The following is a 19,940-nucleotide window of genomic DNA, read 5'->3' as shown; positions in this document are numbered from 1 at the left end:
TTATGTATTTTCATGTAGGGACAAAACTCCCTTAGAATGTAGTCATCAATGCCAAAATGATTCATTCACAACCCTGCTGGCAAATCTTGCAACTATGTGGCTACGGCTCTGAAAACACAATGACATCTTCACTCCACAATCCACAGGCAGAACTTTAAGATGCTGCTGGCAAACTCTGGCTTTACACTCACAAAAGATGTGCACTTGAGTCTTTAGTTCACTTGTAAAGAGGACACCATTGCTGGAAGTGCATACTGAAGAGGAAAGCAAACAGTAAACGGCATTAAATTACCATTCAGATGAACTCATAAATGTAGAAGACTAAGGCCTGGTTTGTGAATTTTAACTCTGTTATAAGGCTTAATGTTTTGTTGACATTCTGTAAAAATACCTTGTTAAGAATATCCTTGTTTAAAGTGATTAGAAACCTGTTATTGCACTGAAGAATTTAAGAGTAAATATGAAACAGCTTATTAAGCATAACAATGATTCACATCACGCATCTGAAAAACATGTCCAAGCCAGAAGGGTTATTTGTGTACATGTTTTTCATCCAGCAAAAACACTTCATCAATTTAGAGTAAGCTTGCTTTTAGAAACACTCTTTATATAAAATAGAAAAATAATTTTAGACGTTGGCTGCGGTTAGATAGCAGAGTCTACTTTGCAGTTTTGGTTGAATTTTTTAAACATTTATTGACCCATCCTCTTTGGGCAGTAAAGCCAGAGTGCAGAATGAGTCAGGATCACGAGATGTGCATATTAAAACTTTTATACTGGCCTCAGAAGCACCTCTGATCTCTCTGTACTAAGTGCCGGGCTGCAAGGTCGTAAATCACAAGCTGTGAGAGGAATATCTCATCGGCTGCCAGCGTTGGGCCGCCTGCGCTGGGATTATAAGGAATCAAAAGGCCACATATAGACTAATGCCACACAGGCCCCTGAGGAATCTGAGACAAAACGGTTCAACGCCACAAACCCTGCACCCCACACTCTGTCATCCCAAAGGGGGAAGCTATCAATAGGGCCTATAAGGTGTCTGCATATGCATAAATTGCAATAAATAAAAAAATTAACAAAACATGTATTTCTTTGGAACTTACTGATCATAAGTCTCATTGATGTGCACTTATGCTCCTCATTTAATAAATAAAAAGCAGAATTTGTTGATCTGAGATGCATAATCTCAGATCATTGAGGCCTATGATAATTCAGTTCCAAAAAGAAATACAAAACTTGTGCTGATTGAAAGAAAACAAGTTTGAATACAATATTCAGAAATTAAATAAGCAATTGTAGGATGGCCATTTTTGACAGGGAACACAAGAAGTGTAACAAATATTATTATTATTTTTTTTTAATAAAATAAATAAATGGTTTCATCATTTAAAGGTATAAAAAGCAATCATGTTAACGGTTTGAATAACCTGAATGGTTGAATACTACTTCACATTATTACATGTGTGATAATGCACTTGGTTTATGAGGAAGGGTAGCCGATCCTGTTTTAATCTTCTTTAAGGTCGATAGGGTAGCACCAGTCTTTTGGGGGTTTATTAAAAAGGATAAAGCTTGTGGCCAAGTGTGTTCCCTGTGGGAATGCTCAAAATCCTTGTATCTGTCTCTTCATCTACTTTCCGCACATACAAATACTTATGTTGTTCTGACATTATGGTTTATGTTAGCATGTGCTTTTCTAACAACATGCTCCTGCATTTTTATTTATTCATTAATAACATTTTGAAACTCTTGGAATTTCTTTCCAGCCTCAAGGAAATATACAGTATATCATACAGATCCCGAACAGCAGACGTTTTGCTCAGTAAAAGAAGGAATACGTTGCAACTCGCCGTCCAAATGAATAAAAAAAGGCGTTTATTACCTTCCAAGTGGAGCACTTCAGTCTGTCATATCTTAAGTGAGGAACACTTAAAGCAAGTAAAGCGAGATAAGCAGCGGTTGTTGAATGGTTACTTCCTCTCGACCCCTGGGAGGACGTATCCATCAACAGATGCCCTCGGGTGGAGGATAACAAATTTGTTCTTTTATGAAGCTTGCATAACACCGCAGGGGGACTCATAGGACGGCCGCATGTGGCCGGATATCGCATTCTGTTCAGTTCAAACAACATTCCCATGGTTTCCAAGAGTGTTAACGTGACGTGCTTCGGCGCGAAGTTTCAGAACGCTTGCTAGAATCAGCGGCTGTGTCGCAATTCATTGGAAATCGGAATATTGCGCCATGCTTATAGCTTTGGCAAGGAATAAGCAAAAAAAAAAACAAAACAAAAAAAAAACATAATAATAATAATAATAATAATAATAATAATAATAATTGAGGGCATAATACATAAACAGAGAAATTATGTAATGTAAATTATTTAGTATAGCCAATTTGTAAAAGAAAAAAAAAGTCACAACCGAATAAAATCTGTTTAAAAATATTTTTTTGGGCACGGTAAAACATATATATATATATATATATATATATATATATATATATATATATATGTATGTATATATATTCTATTATTCATTTATTGAATATTATATAAGAACTGAAAACAAAGTTTATAAAATGCAATAATTTTGAGAGTTACTGCTGGCTGAGACACGAAAGTGCCGGATAGCCTGTTTACCAGCTCTGCTAGATTTTATATTGACTCTTCATGCTTAAATGTACCTTATATTTAGAAAACTTTCAATTCTGTGGGAAACAGCTCCCAAAAGGAGGGCAGAATTAAGGACCCTCATCAAGCAGTGTGATCATTAGTGTGTTTCAATGGGCCAGGCCCCTAGAGGGCATTATTGGTGCACTCACGTGGAAGTCAGCAGAGACCTTCTGAAGAATTCATTTTAATACACCTCACAGTTACACAACCTGTGAACAATCTTCAACTGTGCTACAGTGGAAGCGTGGAAGTGAGTCATATACAGGAAGAATTTACCATCAAATGTGCATCTAATCCTCAGTTGTGGAGTTTTTTTTTTATGTCTAATGATTTTATTATAATTATGCTATTCTATCAATTCTTGACAATATCACTTTGAAATATTTACAAAACACATTCTCAAGAATCTTACAATAAGTGCACAGTTGGGTCATTCTGGTTGCGCAGTACAGTTTTTATCATAATGTATTCATCATAATTCCTTGGATGAAATAAGAAAAACAGGTTTTAAGAATGTAAATCATAATAGTTAATTTTCTTCACAATCGCGACGACCTTGAAATGTTTTCACTGCTTTGGTAAAATGTATTTGTTTTTATTTATTTGTTTGTTTGTTTGAACACGTTGTACTAATAAAGTCTGAGACCATCTTAAAGAAACAATTCACTCTTAAATGCATGATCCTGCATAAAGTAAACTATCCAGATGTGGAATGCTGGAAGTGCGTGAATCAGTGAATTCATGAGAATGTAACGTTAAGAAGTTTTTTAAAGAACTTTTTGGAAAACTTCGTGAACATTAAAGCGTGCGAGTTTGGTCTCCTACTAAGTAAAACTGACTATATTAATCGCTGCTGTTGACAGGAACAAACATTTTGGTCATGACTGACGTGTGGCCTGGGTGGAGGGGTACATGTAGCATGTTGGATGGAAACCAAGGCAACCGGACGCTGTACCGCCCCTTTTTGCACTTTCTCTGAATGAAACTCTTCAGCGTTCATGAAGCTGAACGCTCGATATGTAAACACGTGACGCTGATTTCGTTCCAGCTGTTTTACAAAATACGCATCAACTTTTTCTTTTAAGTTTGCGTCTGTTCCACAAGGACATCAAACATGTCAGAAGAGGAAGAATCAGCGTTTTCAGAAGACCCCAGGGTGCAGTATTTAGGCGAGATACTCTGCCGGATGCTCCAACTCAAAAATGATGCGTGGGAAAAATTTGTAAATGTTGAAAATAATAAAATGCTTTTTACAACGTTTTTCGAAGCGCGTATTAGACTGTTATTTTTCAGCGTGACAGCGTCCAATGCTCCAACTGTTTCTCCAGAAGTAAGTGAGCAAAAAGGCCTTATGTTTACATATCTGTCTAATATTAGCCTAATATAGGCCTGTTAAATGCATGCAAAAACATAGACCACATGTGTGTTCCTTTAATACTATACAGCAACAATAACCCGTTGTTTTATGTGTACACTTTAGGTTTGTCATCTCTCTAAAGACAAGAAAGTTTACATTCTCAAAAAAGGAAATTCCCCCATCCTGCCAGAAACCTGTAGGGGTTCTTTACTCTTTGGGGTGCTGTCACCCTCCTTTCTGCCACAGCTGTCAGACACCATGGAGAAGGTAATGAACACTTATAGACTCCAAAGTTCACAACAGTTTGATTTGCTGTCAGAAAAGTAAATAAATACACGATGAAACTGAATATTAGCAGGAACGCCCACCTTTTCTTTTCTTTTCTTTTCTTTTCTTTTCTTTTCTTTTCTTTTCTTTATTGAGCAGAAGTGAATAGAAATATACAATTTGAACATGTAATTTACTGTGTTAAACATTAGTGTGATTGCATGCAGTTGAGTCAATGGTCATCATCCTGTACAAATGCCTGTAAAATTTGTCAATATTTTGCATCAAGTCTGTCTGCCGCTTCTGTTGAACAAGAAGAATCACCAAATGTGGCCGAATATAATATCACAGGATGTGAGGCAACATGTAGAGAATTTGCAAAGCAAGGTCGCCGTGGTGAGGGGACAGTATTATGGCAAAACCGTCCTTCCTGTTCCTGCCATCAGAGAATGGATAGAGCTGTGTCAAGAGACAACGATCACACTGTATGAATGTTTTTTTGTTTGTTTGTTTGGGAATAATATACAAAACTGTTCAATGGTTTGGAGACAGTACTTTTTTTTTAGAAGAAATTTCTACTTTTTATATAGCAAGGATGCAATGAATTAATCAAAAGTGGCAGTAAAAATGTGCATTTTCATATATAAAATATAAATAATGATAAATATTATTAACACTGATAATATGTTTCTTGAACACTTAAGTACTGCCTGCTGAAAATTCAGATATGACATCAAAGGAATAAATAAATCATGTTAAAATATATTAAAATAGAAAATTATTTTAAATTGTAATAATGTTTCACAATATTACTGTTTTTAATGTATTTTTAATTAAATAAAACAGACTTGGCTAGCATAAGAGACTTTCAAAACCATAACCAAAAAAAAAAAAAAACCAAAAAAAAAAAAAAAATACTTACCAACCAAACTAAATCAGACTTTCAAACAGTAATTCTAAAAAACTAATTCTGTCTAAAATCTTAGTTTTGATTTAAGATGAACTAATATGTAGTATTTTTTCTGGTTATTGTCTTGTAGTCTTACTCTTACAGTAAGATTAAAAAGCATGAAGTGTCTTCGTTTTGACTAAAACAACAATCAATTTCTCATTTTCAAACAACAAGACAGTCGCAACAGAGCCATGATACATGCAATTGAGTCCATGGTCATCAGCTGGATGCACATGATCCACAAAGTCTTAAGAGCAGATTCTGCTGACTTGATTGTGACAGGATTGAACCCTGGACCAAAAGCTGAACTTGACTACTGGAGATCCAGGAAAATGAACATACAGAGTATTCATGAACAGGTTCGTCCAGAAACAAGCATTTCATGGTGCATAAGCAAGCAGAAATGTTTTATAATGTACTAAATCTTTGTAAATCTCAGCTACAGAATCCTTGTGTTCAGAAAATGATGAGGATTCTGGAAATTATAGACAGCAGTTATTTCCCATCGTTCAAGGCTCTGTCAGAGGCTGTTTTTGATGGTAAGGCATGTGATTTTCCCAATACATTTGATTATTAATACAGTTGAGTTTTCGACTGTTCTTCTTACTACATAATACCATTCTGTTAATATTTTGTCTAGTTATCATTAATGTGTATTTGTGTCTCAGCTTTGCAGGAAGCCAGAGCTATAGATCTTCACCTTCAACCTCTTAGATCATTGCTGTCTCAACTGGAGGAGGAGGAGTTCTCATCCTTCCATACACTCATTCCACCAGTCTTTCATCTTATATTTCTGGTCTGGACTCACTGTTCATTCTATCGTTCACCTGCTCGCATCGTTGCCCTGCTGCAGGAGCTCTGCAACCTCCTCATTCTGCAGGTATGATATATGTGACAATCTTCTAATTTATGCTTAATGTGTTATTTGAAAATGTTCGGTTGCCAAATCAGTCATGTGGTGCGACGAACATGCAGAAACCTGCTCATAACTGTGTCAAGGTGAACAAGTCTCTTAAAATAACAGATTATTTAGCCTTTTATGACAAGGCAAGGTTAGTTTAGGTTGTAGAACGTCATGTGGAGCAACACCTCCAAAAATGAAATTATATTTCTGAATCAATAATTCATGATATTTGTAAAAATAAATAAATAACTACTTTGGAAAAAATCATTAAATACAACATTTGAAAATTATGATTGTGATGTGTACACTCACATGTATTCAAGGTGTAAGAAAAACATACATTTTAAATAGTTTTACGTAGTACATTTTACTTGATGGTTACACCGCATGACTAAAGAGTCATTAAATTAAAATAATCTTGAAAATAGTATCAAAATCATATAAAACCAGCATGAATACAAAAAATAAATATAATGTTTTTCCTTTCATTTTGTCATGGACACCTATAGCCCCCCAAAATATATTTTTCAAATATGTTTTTAAATAGATTTCAAAATACCCCAAAAAAGTCCAAAAGTATATTTGCTAAAATATGTTTCAGAATAAATGTGCCTCAATATATTTTCAACCAATATATTTTTGGGCATTTTTTTTTTTGTATGTCTTGTTTGTGTTTTCTTACTCCTGAAATACATTTTGAAAAATATTTCAATATGTTATATGAATGTTTTATATGAAGATTGACATGAAATATGTTTTCCATTATGAAATATATTTCTATATTCATTTTGAATTTATTGGTATTTTTGTTCACAGAATGGGCAGTCCTATGCACAATTTACCCATGAATCAGTCAATTAAAAATCTTTTGTTATTTATCTATTTGGGAGAGCAGTCATGTATTAATTGTAAGTTCTATTCAGGGAAATGTAGAGTAGAATTAGAACAGAGATTAAAATTTTTTCTTGTAATCAAAATGTCAATCTTTGGTCCATCTAGGCCACTTCATATCTCCGAGCAGAGCAGCTGCTGAGAGGAGAGACTGAAGATGGTTTGGAGAAGTTACAGACTGTGGTGGGAGTTTTCAGGTGTGTCAGAGAAACATTCAAGACATATAGACAGAAGGTGGCTGCTTTGGCAAGTCATTATTGCACACCAAAGTGCTGGGATTTCCCGTCAGCTCTTGTTTTTACTCGATTTGATGGCTTCGTGGCTCGTGTTTCACAGTTGAAGGTGAGTAGTACATCTTTTGAAGTGATCATCACTTTCAGCCACAACCTTTGTTAAGTGAGTAATAATGTTCTTTTTACTTTCATTTTTGTGAGACAGTAACATTTTGAAAAATGACGATGTTTTCCAGGCTCTTTTCTCCACTATGCTGGAGTTCCAAAGGTTGGAGAAGCTGGTTTTTGGAGGTCTCAGAGGAAGGGTTTACACTGAGCAAGTCTCTCGACTATATGCAGAGTTTCTCCAGCTTTGCAAAGCCATAAGGGATCAAGAATACAATCCACTCGATTTGACTTCTCAGGTATGGTTACATGGAGTGTATTTCTTTATTGGGATATATCAGAATCAGCTGTAAGATAACACTCCCAATAAGTCATATAGAAACACATATTTTCAATGGTAGCTTAAACAACTTGAAGCCTGATAGTATGATAATAATGCCTCACTGAATATGTCAGCGTAGATAATGTGGTATATGAGTGTTTGGTACAATAGCAGATATAATTCTCACTGTTTGTTTAAGTTGCCATAGTTCAGTTTTTTTAAGGAGTTCCTGGGGCTTTCTTGTAAATATAGGGTATGTTTGGATACAACATGCCTGATATTTGTCAACCTTCTCAAAGGCTTAATTGTTCCCATAAATCATCATTTTTGTTCTGTTTGTCATGTAACTTTTTTGGTAACACTTTTATAGTAATGTTTAAAACCTAGTATGTCATGAAAAATTCTTTATATTGTTCAACTCATTATTACTTAATGTACAATCAAATATACATGATTAAGGAATTAATTATACTTTATATGAATTGTGAAAACTTTTTTGACCAGGATAGAATATTTTATTCAGTATTTAACTTATGAAACACATTTTAAATAATTGATTTTCTTAAATTTTACATTTTGTTTAAAGGATTTCGAAAAAGACTTTTCAAGTTTCCAAGAAAGAGTTGCAGACTTTGATCGACAGCTGTCCAGTATTTTGTGCCTTGCCTTTCAAGATTGTTCAGGATTGGAATCAGTTTTCAAAGTAAGCAATTCTGGTGAGACTTTAGTTCAAATGAATTTGAAAAAGCTTACAGTGCCTTGCAAAAGTATTCATACCCCTTCATTTTTTTTTTTTTTTTTTTTTTTTTTTTTTACGTTTTGTTGTATTTGAAATAGAAGTTATTTAAAGCAGTTTAACATAAGGCTGCAACATAACAAAATGAGAAAAAAATGAAGGTGTATGAATACTTTCGCAAGGCACTGTAAAATAGCCAAACCTACAGTAAATAACCTTTTAATCTGTATGTTTGAACTGGTCGCTGTGCTCAAACCCCTCTTGGAAAGAGACATCATAAAGGAAACGTTTATTCCTAATTTCTCCAAAGTGATTCAGCTTTTTGCAGATGAGCTGGACCTATGCAAACACCTATTTGATTCTCATCTTGAGCAGGTAAAGTTGTTGTTTAGTTTGTTTATTTTTGTTCTTGTACAAAAAGGACCTTGTTTAATTGATCATTTAATTCCAGAAAAAGAGGAACAGACTGCATTTGAGCAAGAACATGCCTGCTATGACAGGTTGCCTGAAGTGGGCAAAAATGCTAAGAGACAGAATTCAAATCCCTTGGAACAACTTCCAGTTTGTTCTGGATATGTAAGAGTTTTAAATTCTATTCCGATTGTTACAGTTTTCTCTTTTCTTTAATGCTAATAATGAAAGATGATGTTGCATTTTTATTACAGGAGTATCGAAGGAGCGGAAATGGAACTGGCCTATCATAAGTACCAGGAGATGTCCTCTCATTTAGATGAGTATGAGAATCAGGTCTATTTGAGCTGGTGTGGTAGTATTAACCAGGTCTGCCAGATGAACCTGGATCAGCCCCTAATCAAAAGAGATCCCAGCACTGACCTGCTGTCAGTAAACGTCAATCAAGAGGTGAAGAACATAAATGTAGTGTGTTTAAAATCTATAACAGCATAAGGTATTCATTTAAATTGTTAAAGCGTCTAATTTTGAGGAATCTTTCAGTGTATTCATTTGCATAATACTGAACTTTTTCACCTTAGCTGATTGCTGTACTCAAGGACGTGAAACACCTGAAAATCTTCAATCAGTTGAACATCCCTTCTGCTGCTATGAAGGTGTATGAAAATAGAAAGATGTTCTTTAAGGTTAGTAAATGCTTAGTTGGTTTGGTATCAGTTAAATTTGTTTTTTATATTCTATGGCATGAATATGAGTATTTTACCTGATCTCCGTTAGAACCTTGGGAGCCTACATTTACTGGTGCAGTGGTATAACAAGGTGAAACAGACAACTCTTGAAGTAGAGGCTCCTCTTATGAAAAAGGAGATGGAGACTCTTGACCGGCAAATCCATAGAGCAGAAACTGAGCTTACATGGCAAGACCAGAACTGCTGGAACTACATTTGCACACTGAAGGACACTGTCTACCAGCTGGAGAGAAGACTACAAAAAACTAAAGACAATATTGAGATTATTGAAGTTCTGATGAATGGATGGAGCAAACAGACAATGTTTTGCAGAAAAGACCATAAGAAAGAAGCGCCACTACAATTGGATGATAGAGCAGGAAGACTGGCAAAATGCTACAGCAATTTCAGGAAAGATGGAGAAACTATCCATAATTTGTTACAGGTGAGGGAGCGTCGTTTTATAGATTATTTTTGCTACACCATATTTCTCTGACATTCCTGTTTTCTTGTTTCTTTCCCAGGAGAGCATGATCCTTTTTGCAGCGGATAGTTCTTCTGATGCATGGAAGGCCTACTTGGAGTATGTAGATGACATGGTGGTGGAGGGGTTTTTCGGTGCTGTCTCAACTTCTCTGGAGTTTTTCATTGAGAATATGAAGGGGTCAGTGAGGCAGGCTCCTTTGTTTGAGGCTCAGATGCTACTGATGGGATCTGAGATTAAGTCTAAACCATCTCTGGATCGAGATGGTGGCGACGGACTTTATGAATTGGTGGAAGAATTACTAGGAGATGTGTTCAAGATGTCTGCTCAGGTGAAGAGGGTGGCACCTCACCTAAGCGTGGATGACTACCAGGTATTGGCAGTTAATGAATTTAGAGTGGCTTCCAAATACCTGAGGTCAAATTGAAAATATGGGATTCAAAATAAAATGTATACCTGGAAATATATTTATTTTTGTGCATTTAGCAGACACTTTTATCCAAAATGACTTACAATAGAGGAGCATAAGCGATTTGAAACAGAGCCAAACATTCACAGTATACAAAGTTTTACAGAAAGCTAGATTAGGAGCCAAGCTATAGCAGAGGTGTGTCTTAAGTTTTTTGAAAGTTCAGTGGTTTCAGCAGTTCAGGTGGAGGTAAACAGCTCATTCTAACAGAGAGGAGTGGAGAGGGTGAAGGTTTTGGAAAGTGACTTTGTGCCTCATTGTGAAGGAACAACAAGGCACTCGTACAGCGACTATAGCTGGCTGGGAGGAATAAATAGGATTCATATCAATTTGAAACATGAATGAATTAACAGTATGCCATAAACAGTATGCCAGGTTGAGTGAATGCTGCCTTTATAGAAAAAAGGGGCATGTAACACATTTCGAGGAATTATTATTATTATTATTTTTTAATTAAAATTCTTTATATATATATATATATATATATATATATATATATATATATATATATACATACACAGGTCCTTCTCAAAAAATTAGCATATTGTGAAAAAGTTCATTATTTTCCATAATGTAATGATAAAAATTAAACTTTCATATATTTTAGATTCATTGCACACCAACTGAAATATTTCAGGTCTTTTATTGTTTTAATACTGATGATTTTGGCATACAGCTCATGAAAACCCAAAATTCCTATCTCAAAAAATTAGCATATTTCATCCGACCAATAAAAGAAAAGTGTTTTTAAAACAAAAAAAGTCAACCTTCAAATAATTATGTTCAGTTATGCACTCAATACTTGGTCGGGAATCCTTTTGCAGAAATGACTGCTTCAGTGCGGCGTGGCATGGAGGCAATCAGCCTGTGGCACTGCTGAGGTGTTATGGAGGCCCAGGATGCTTCGATAGCGGCCTTAAGCTCATCCAGAGTGTTGGGTCTTGCGTCTCTCAACTTTCTCTTCACAATATCCCACAGATTCTCTATGGGGTTCAGGGTCAGGAGAGTTGGCGGGCCAATTGAGCACAGTAATACCATGGTCAGTAAACCATTTATCAGTGGTTTTGGCACTGTGAGCAGGTGCCAGGTCGTGCTGAAAAAACGAAATCTTCATCTCCATAAAGCTTTTCAGCAGATGGAAGCATGAAGTGCTCCAAAATCTCCTGATAGCTAGCTGCATTGACCCTGCCCTTGATAAAACACAGTGGACCAACACCAGCAGCTGACATGGCACCCCAGACCATCACTGACTGTGGGTACTTGACACTGGACTTCAGGCATTTTGGCATTTCCTTCTCCCCAGTCTTCCTCCAGACTCTGGCACCTTGATTTCCGAATGACATGCAAAATTTGCTTTCATCCGAAAAAAGTACTTTGGACCACTGAGCAACAGTCCAGTGCTGCTTCTCTGTAACCCAGGTCAGGCGCTTCTGCCGCTGTTTCTGGTTCAAAAGCACACGCCTGTGCACGGTGGCTCTGGATGTTTCTACTCCAGACTCAGTCCACTGCTTCCGCAGGTCCCCCAAGGTCTGGAATCGGTCCTTCTCCACAATCTTCCTCGCTGTTTCTGGTTCAAAAGCACACCGTTGTGCAGCGTTTTTTGCCCACACTTTTTCCTTCCCACAGACTTCCCACTGAGGTGCCTTGATACAGCACTCTGGGAACAGCCTATTCGTTCAGAAATTTCTTTCTGTGTCTTACCCTCTCGCTTGAGGGTGTCAATGATGGCCTTCTGGACAGCAGTCAGGTCGGCAGTCTTACCCATGATTGCGGTTTTGAGTAATGAACCAGGCTGGGAGTTTTTTAAAAGCCTCAGGAATCTTTTGCAGGTGTTTAGAGTTAATTAGTTGATTCAGATGATTAGGGTTAATAGCTTGTTTAGAGAACCTTTTCATGATATGCTAATTTTTGAGATAGGAATTTTGGGTTTTCATGAGCTGTATGCCAAAATCATCAGTATTAAAACAATAAAAGACCTGAAATATTTCAGTTGGTGTGCAATGAATCTAAAATATATGAAAGTTTAATTTTTATCATTACATTATGGAAAATAATGAACTTTTTCACAATGTGCTAATTTTTTGAGAAGGACCTGTATATATATAAATGGATAAATATTACAAATAAATATAAAATAAATTAATATAACATACTGGTTACATATATTAATTGGTTAATATAATACATTTTTTTAAATTATACAAATTATAAGCATTTTCAGTAGTGATCTCAGATATTTGTATCCCGGCTCTTTTTTTCTTTATTTCTGATTTTGCAGTAGTTTTTTGGTACATATACAAATTTCATATTTTCCTTCATACGTTGTTTAGACTGACGTCGAGGACATGCTAGACCTAATAGATCTCCGACATGAAGTGATGGAGAGAGTTGATGAAGTCATGAAGAAAGCCTTGCAATACCAGGACACACTTATTAGCTACAGTCCCCTGTGGCTTGATGACAGGGCTGAATTTCTCAGGCAGTTCCTCCTCTATGGTCATCCACTGACAGCTGAAGAGGTGGAAGCCTATGGAGAAGATGCATTTCCAGAAAATCCTCCCACCACAACACAATTCAAAGAACAGGTGAAACTATACAGCTTTTAATGTTTCTTCTTGAATATCAGGTTTTGAACACAGTATTAATTCGGCATTAAATACATCTAGATGGATATAGATACCTGTTTTCTGATAGTAGTAAGAAAGGTTTGTCATATTATTAGTAAGTTGTCTCCTTTCACAACAGATGAATCATTATGAGGAAGTGTATGCAGAGGTCAGCCGTTTGGAGGACTGTCAGGTGTTTGACGGTTGGTTTAGAGTGGATATCCGTTCATTCAAGATGAGTCTTTTAAACATAATAAAAAAATGGAGCTGGATGTTTAAAGAGCACCTGATGTCTTATGTTACCGGCAGGTGAGAGCCCCTTCCGTAATTACCTAGAAAAATCAATTTAATGTCTCAATTTTCCTCCAAACTCCAAATGCTTTCTTTCGTCAATAAAAGCAATCGATTTTTTGCTGGGTTTGTGATCTTGGTTTTATTCAGTATTGGTGAACTAGAAGAGTTCATGTTCCGGGCAGAATCCAGGCTTAAAGAGCCGGTGTGCGGTGGAGACTACCAGGCTCTTGTGCAGGTGATGGGTTACCTGCTGGAGATCAGAGACAGGCAGACTAGTACAGACCAGCTTTTTGAACCTGTCATTGATGTGGTCAATCTTCTGGAGCAGTATGGAGAAACCATACCTGAGTGTGTTCACATGCAGCTTGAGGTGAGAGTATTTGACAGCTCTTAAGACTAACTATGAAACGGGAATTATGTAAAGAGATGGCCATTTTAAGAATGTCATCTTTGTGTATCTGTTTTGTCATGACCTTTTTTGTAAAGTTATGTCAACTTTGCATCTACATTACCATTTAAAATACTGGGGTCAAAAATATATATATTTTTTTCTTTTTTTGAAAGAGAGATACTCATTCATCAAGGATGCCTTAAATGGATCAAAAGTCACAGTAAAGTTATTTTTACAAAAAAAAAAATCCATTTCATGTAAATGCCAAGTTTTGTCATTAAACTCATTCTGGCTGATGGGTCTTTAATGCAAATTGATGATAATCACAGTATTAAGCTGTTGGCACCAGCTGATTGGTTCATGTTGTATATACGCAGCCAATAAGCTTGCTGCTTTACATTTAAATGGCTGGTTAGCATCCACTAGACGAGCATTTTGCAGTGCGTTTTCAGATTTACTCTGAAACCCTCCACCTTCCCCAGCTCCACTTGTATAGATCTACTACGGGTTATTATATACGCTACTTGTGCAGCAGCAGTATGTCTTGGTGTTTAACATTGTAATATCCATTACCATGCTAAAATCCTCAAAGAGTTATGATAGAAATGTTAAAGTTATTAGAAAGTTATTTTCAATTGTAACAACATTACTGTTTTACTGTATTTTAGATCAAATAAATGCAGCCTTCATGAGCATAAGAGACTTAGGGCCCTATTTTAACGATCTAAGCGCATGGTCTAAAGCGCATGGCGCAGGTGCACTCAGGCCGTGTCCGAATACAATTTGGCTAGTTTAACCATGGGAAAACGGTCAGCATGCCTGGGCGCATGGTCCAAACAGGTTGTCCCTATTCTCTTAATGAGTAATGGGTAGTTTTTGGGCATAACGGGCAATTAGTCTCAGCCTCAGACGTCACACCCACAGACCGTTGGCTGAACGTCTGATGCATACGGCACACAAAAGCGGAAACACTTCAGGAGTTTGGAAGTTATCATCAGATTGGTTGATTTATACAGGATTTCTGGGAGACGTGTGTGTCGCATTCTTTAATGTTCCACCTGGAAACAAAGATGCGTTGACGCCAAACCCCCTCACGAAAGAAGAAAGCCGCCGTGTTTACAACTGTGACGATGAGCACTTATCAGGATCAACTAAACGCTGCATTCTCAGAAGTATTTGAAATATTTAAAGTTTGTGGCATACCATGGTGGATTTGCTATTTACAAGGCGGAATTTGCAAGCTCAAAGACAGAACGCATCTCCAGAGATGAAACGGAGCTGCTTGTGCGCAAGCAAATAGGTAGCCTATTTCCGATATGTGCAGTGGCTATCCATTATGACATGTATGCTATTTTTATATTCATGTAGCCTACACAATAATAATATTTTACATTTTAATCTTTTATTATTTCATATTTAAAAATGTTTGTGTGCTGCTGCGAGTCCCTGTGTGTAATAAGCAAATTGAACGTGCATTGCGGACCTGCCCAGAGGCGCATTTTCTAACGCAATCTTTAAATAACAAAAAAATTACAAATGAAAAAAAATTACAAATTAAAAAAAAATTGTGCCATTGACTTTAGACTTTAGACCAGGTTTGAGTTGGTCTATGGCGCAGTCTATTATCAGTTCCTCAATAATAGCAACACACCAAAAATGTGCGGGAACAACTCTTTTTTTAGACCAGCATGCAAATGGGTGCAAATGCATTTGCTATTTAAACAACGCAGTGCAGGACATGAAAATGAGAACTGCAAAATTAATTTGAATTAAAATATATGAAAAATTAATATTTTTTTCCAAAAGTTTGAGACCACAAGTAAAAGGTTTTTTCCCCAGCACAAATTATATAATCACTTGCATAATATTTTAAGTGAGAAGTCAATTATTATATATATATATATATATATATAAAAATATATATATATATATATATATATATATATGAAGAGTTTATTTGCAAAAACAGATAACTCCATTTTGTTACATTTTCAAAATTGTGTTTTTTATTATGCAATCTTGTTTTTATTGAGGTTTGTTTTCTTAGTTAGCTGTACTGTTTAGTTATTTTTTAGCTAATCAAATTAACCCAACTTGATTGAGATTAATTGGAATGCACAATGAAAAAACATCATTTTTTGAGAATTGTCAAAAATTGAGTTATCTGTTTTTGCAAATGAACTCTTCATAAAATTACAGTTTATTAAATTTAGATTTAAATGTGTTTGTCTAAATGTATACATTATATCCAGTATTGGCACTGGATATCCAGAATTGATGCTAGATAACTAATTGTTCTTGCGTTTTCTCTATTTTTACATGTACATTATTTTATCTTACCCGATCTAATGCTAACTTAAACTAATTTTACTTAATAATTTAATGATAGATAATATTAGAAGGTAATAATATTCATCTTTAGCAAATTTCAACATGGATATCAGTCTTTCGTACTGTAAATTGTATTATTATGATGCCTAAATTCACTTGTAAGATTTGAAATGATTGATTAAAGTTTTTAGCATTGGCAATGGCATCTAAATAATTAGCAGTTTATTATTTTTCCCAGATTTTTAATATGCTTGCATTACCTGCATTACTAAAATGTTCTGGATGAGGAACGTTTACTCAACTGTAATGTATTTAATCATGTCAGGAGTTGCCAGAGAAGTGGAACAACATGAAGAAGTTGGCCTGGACATTGAAACATGAGGTTGCTCCTCTTCATACTGCAGAGGTGGCCGTTATTCGCAGGAAGTGTGTGGCCTTTGAGGTGAGGTTCTCATTTGCTAATGGCTTAGTAGTGATTCAACTGTAAACTTTCAGTTCTTTAAGCAAAACTAAATGTTTTTAGGTTTAAAAGTCTGAAGGTTTAAATATCATATGGATAAATAAGCTTATGTTTTTGCTGATTCATGTCTCTTTTCACAGAAAAAGCTGAGTCAGTTTCGAGAAAGGTTTAAAAGAGAAGCTCCTCTCCAGTACAACACAGAGAAACCATATGCTCGCCTGGATAAAGTAAATGATTATTTATTCTAATTCAAACAAACCATCATACCACAGAAGTAATTTTCATTCATTTACATACATTGACCTTTTGTTTATGCTGTGTTTGTTAGTGTCACAGGGAGATTCTAGGTTTAGAGGAAGAAAACGCAGATCTCCAGGAGTCCTGTAAGCTGTTTGAAGTGAGCAGCCCTGACACTAAGCAGCTCAGGCTCTGTCAGAGAGACATTGCTGTTTTGAAACAGCTCTGGGATCTGCTGCTTTGTGCTCAGGTGGTGATTTCATTTTTACCAAAAATAAAATACTTGAGCTTTCAGTTTTGCTTGAAGTGTCCACTTAACCTAATGCTGTGTCCTCACAGTGCAGTATAGCAGAATGGACAGGGACAATATGGCGAGAGATCAATGTAGAACATATGGAGACAGAGCTGAGGAGGTTTACAAAAGTAAGAATGATTGTATCAGTGTCATAGAAAAACCCTTTTGGAAGGGTTTTTGGTGCTTGTCTATCAACTCTGTGTGTTTCTAACATCTGACTTCATGTCTGTGCAGGAAATGCGGGTTCTTGATAAAGAGGCCCGTGTTTGGGACGTGTATGTGAGTCTGGACTGTGTGCTCAGGGATCTGTTGGCTTCTCTGAGGGCTGTGACAGAGCTGCTTAACCCGGCCATGAGAGACAGACACTGGGCCCAGCTGGTCAGGACTACTCGGGTGAGAAAGAGGGTTGCAAATGTGCAATATAAATGCTATTTATCTTTGAGACTGGAAAACTTATTTACTTTACTGTATTTTATGAACTATTTTAAATGTGTAGATTAAACAAACCTATACCACTTATGGTAAAATTTTAGTTTTAAACAATTAAAGGATTTTTTTTTTTTTTGCAATTTTATTTTATTATTTACTTTATCTTTTCATTATTCTATATAAGAATATATAAGAATATATAAGTCAGGGTTTTCTTTCTTTCCTTGAACACAACAAAATGAGATAGTAATGCTGCTCTTCTACATAAAAAGAAAGTGAATTATGGCCAAAAATGTCATCATAAAAGTACAATAATGACTCCATAAGGTAATGTTGAAAAAACATGTTGGTTTACTTTTCTGGTGCTTTTTGTCATTTTTTAGGTTGATGGCACTGTTAACTTCTTTTGTATGTAAAAAGTAGTGCTGTCAAACGATTAATCACAATTAATCACATCCAAAATAAACAATATATGTATGTGTACTGTGTTTATTTATTATGTATATATATATATATATATATATATATATATATATATATATATATATATATATATATATTTATTATGTATTTATTATGTACTATATATATATATAAATACAAACAAATGCATGTATATATTTAAGAAAATATATTTATATGTAATATAAAAAAAAATAATATAAATATGTAATGTATGTATTGTAATGTGTGTAATGTATTTTGGATTGACGGTAAAGTAAAAAGCAACTTCAGCATTCTGCTAAACCTTTTGTGTTCAGTTCACTGTAAAAATATATTAAAAAGGTATAGATGAATCCTGCACACTGCTATAGCTTGCAAATCATATTTGCATACAACATTCTGGCATTTGACTTTCATCAGACATTGTCTTGTTTTTCAATAATAATTTCTAAACATTTTAAAAATATACATTTACTTTCATCTTTTACTTTTCATTCTTAATTTTATTAATTTAAAATAAAATAAAAAAATCTGATTTTGCCTCAAAACTTTGTTAAATTTAGCTGAAAATTTTGCTCCTTAAATATTTGTATATTTGAATATTGTTTTAGGGATGTTTACATATTTTTCTGGAAGACAATATAATAATAATAATAACAACAAAACAACTATTATATTTATTATTATTATTATTATTATTATTATTATTATTATTATTATTATTAGTGCAATACACCACATGCAGGCTAGTAAATGATGATGATAGTGATATTATTGTGATAAGTGATATTTCTGTCATCGTTTTTTACTCATGTTCAATATTAGTTTTCACATGTTTTTATACTGATCTCTTAGGTTGATTTCACTCTGACTGAAGAAACGTCTCTTGAGGATTTACTGGCTTTGCAGCTGCACAGATATGAAGATGTGGTGCACAGTACAGTTGGGAGAGCAGTCAAAGAGATGTCCACTGAGAAGGTTCGATCTCTCACAAGACTTTATTTGCTTTGATACATTTCTGAAAATAAGAGTAATGATTTATTAATTTAACTTAAAGGTTTTGAGTGAAATCAGCCTGATGTGGACACGGATGGAGTTTTCCTATGAAGAGCATTACCGTACCGCTACACCAATGCTGAAATGCAGTGATGAACTTATTGAGAATCTGGAGGACAGTCAGGTATGAACATTGTTGAAATGTCACATGGAATTAGCTGGATGGTTTGAACCAAATCTTACACTGAAAACATGCTCACTTAGCATATCAGAAAATGTTAACAAGCTGTTGCCTGGCAAAATAAGCTTGGTGCAGCAGGGGTCTTTATCTCTTTCTCTAAGACCATCCCACTATGCCGAGAGAACGATCTTTCATTGTCAGCCGCCTGTATTCACACGTCTGATTTATAAGAGACCACACATTGCTGGCTTTGTTATCACGCTGTATGTGTAGGGGCCAAAATCTAGCCAAACACATCACTGTTGACAATAAGTCTGCCGTCTGTGCGAAACCGGCCCCCTTACACCCACATGTCTGAAAACATTAAAGACAACAGAAGGGCACTAACACAACGTGGACACAAAAACAACATAGGCACATCACACTGGAGAAACCAAAACTCAAATAATTTTTGGATCACTTTTTGCGAGCCTAACAAGAGTCAATCAACCTCCAAATGCGATTTGAACTTTAGGCTGTAAACTATTCATCTTTTTAATGTTATTCTAATGTTTTAGTGTTATTATCATTTTTAATATTTGTTTATTTTGCCATTATGAAAACGGTAACAATACAGTAACATCAAAACAAATAAAAAGTTCAGACATAATTGCATGTATTACAATAGGTAATACAAAGTTAAAATTTAAATTCTAACTGTTTCTTTCTAAGAGTAATTATTCTGTATATACTCTGTATATGCATCT

The 19,940-nt window shown here is 35.3% G+C and overlaps 1 protein-coding gene across 1 annotated transcript in view; it reads left to right on the top strand.

The window, feature by feature from the left end:
- Positions 1-3,760: 3,760 nt before the first annotated feature.
- The window catches only part of LOC109096412 (dynein axonemal heavy chain 11), a 66,119-nt gene continuing 49,939 nt past the window's right edge, over positions 3,761-19,940 (top strand). Inside the window, 25 exon segments of the mRNA XM_042740804.1 lie at positions 3,761-4,001; positions 4,152-4,295; positions 4,584-4,781; positions 5,418-5,606; positions 5,687-5,786; positions 5,916-6,127; positions 7,151-7,384; positions 7,512-7,679; positions 8,289-8,405; positions 8,676-8,813; positions 8,890-9,014; positions 9,104-9,299; positions 9,431-9,535; positions 9,627-10,022; positions 10,102-10,434; positions 12,861-13,115; positions 13,276-13,445; positions 13,578-13,800; positions 16,478-16,594; positions 16,753-16,839; positions 16,941-17,099; positions 17,189-17,272; positions 17,379-17,537; positions 18,873-18,995; positions 19,075-19,197. Coding sequence (XP_042596738.1) covers positions 3,786-4,001; positions 4,152-4,295; positions 4,584-4,781; positions 5,418-5,606; positions 5,687-5,786; positions 5,916-6,127; positions 7,151-7,384; positions 7,512-7,679; positions 8,289-8,405; positions 8,676-8,813; positions 8,890-9,014; positions 9,104-9,299; positions 9,431-9,535; positions 9,627-10,022; positions 10,102-10,434; positions 12,861-13,115; positions 13,276-13,445; positions 13,578-13,800; positions 16,478-16,594; positions 16,753-16,839; positions 16,941-17,099; positions 17,189-17,272; positions 17,379-17,537; positions 18,873-18,995; positions 19,075-19,197 — 4,371 coding nt within the window. The 5' untranslated portion in view covers positions 3,761-3,785.

The sequence above is a fragment of the Cyprinus carpio genome, chromosome B16 (genome assembly GCF_018340385.1).
Source record: "Cyprinus carpio isolate SPL01 chromosome B16, ASM1834038v1, whole genome shotgun sequence".
NCBI classification, from domain to species: Eukaryota; Metazoa; Chordata; class Actinopteri; order Cypriniformes; family Cyprinidae; genus Cyprinus; species Cyprinus carpio.
The sequence above is the reverse complement of the archived record's forward strand: the minus strand, read 5'-3'. Positions and strand labels throughout refer to the sequence as shown.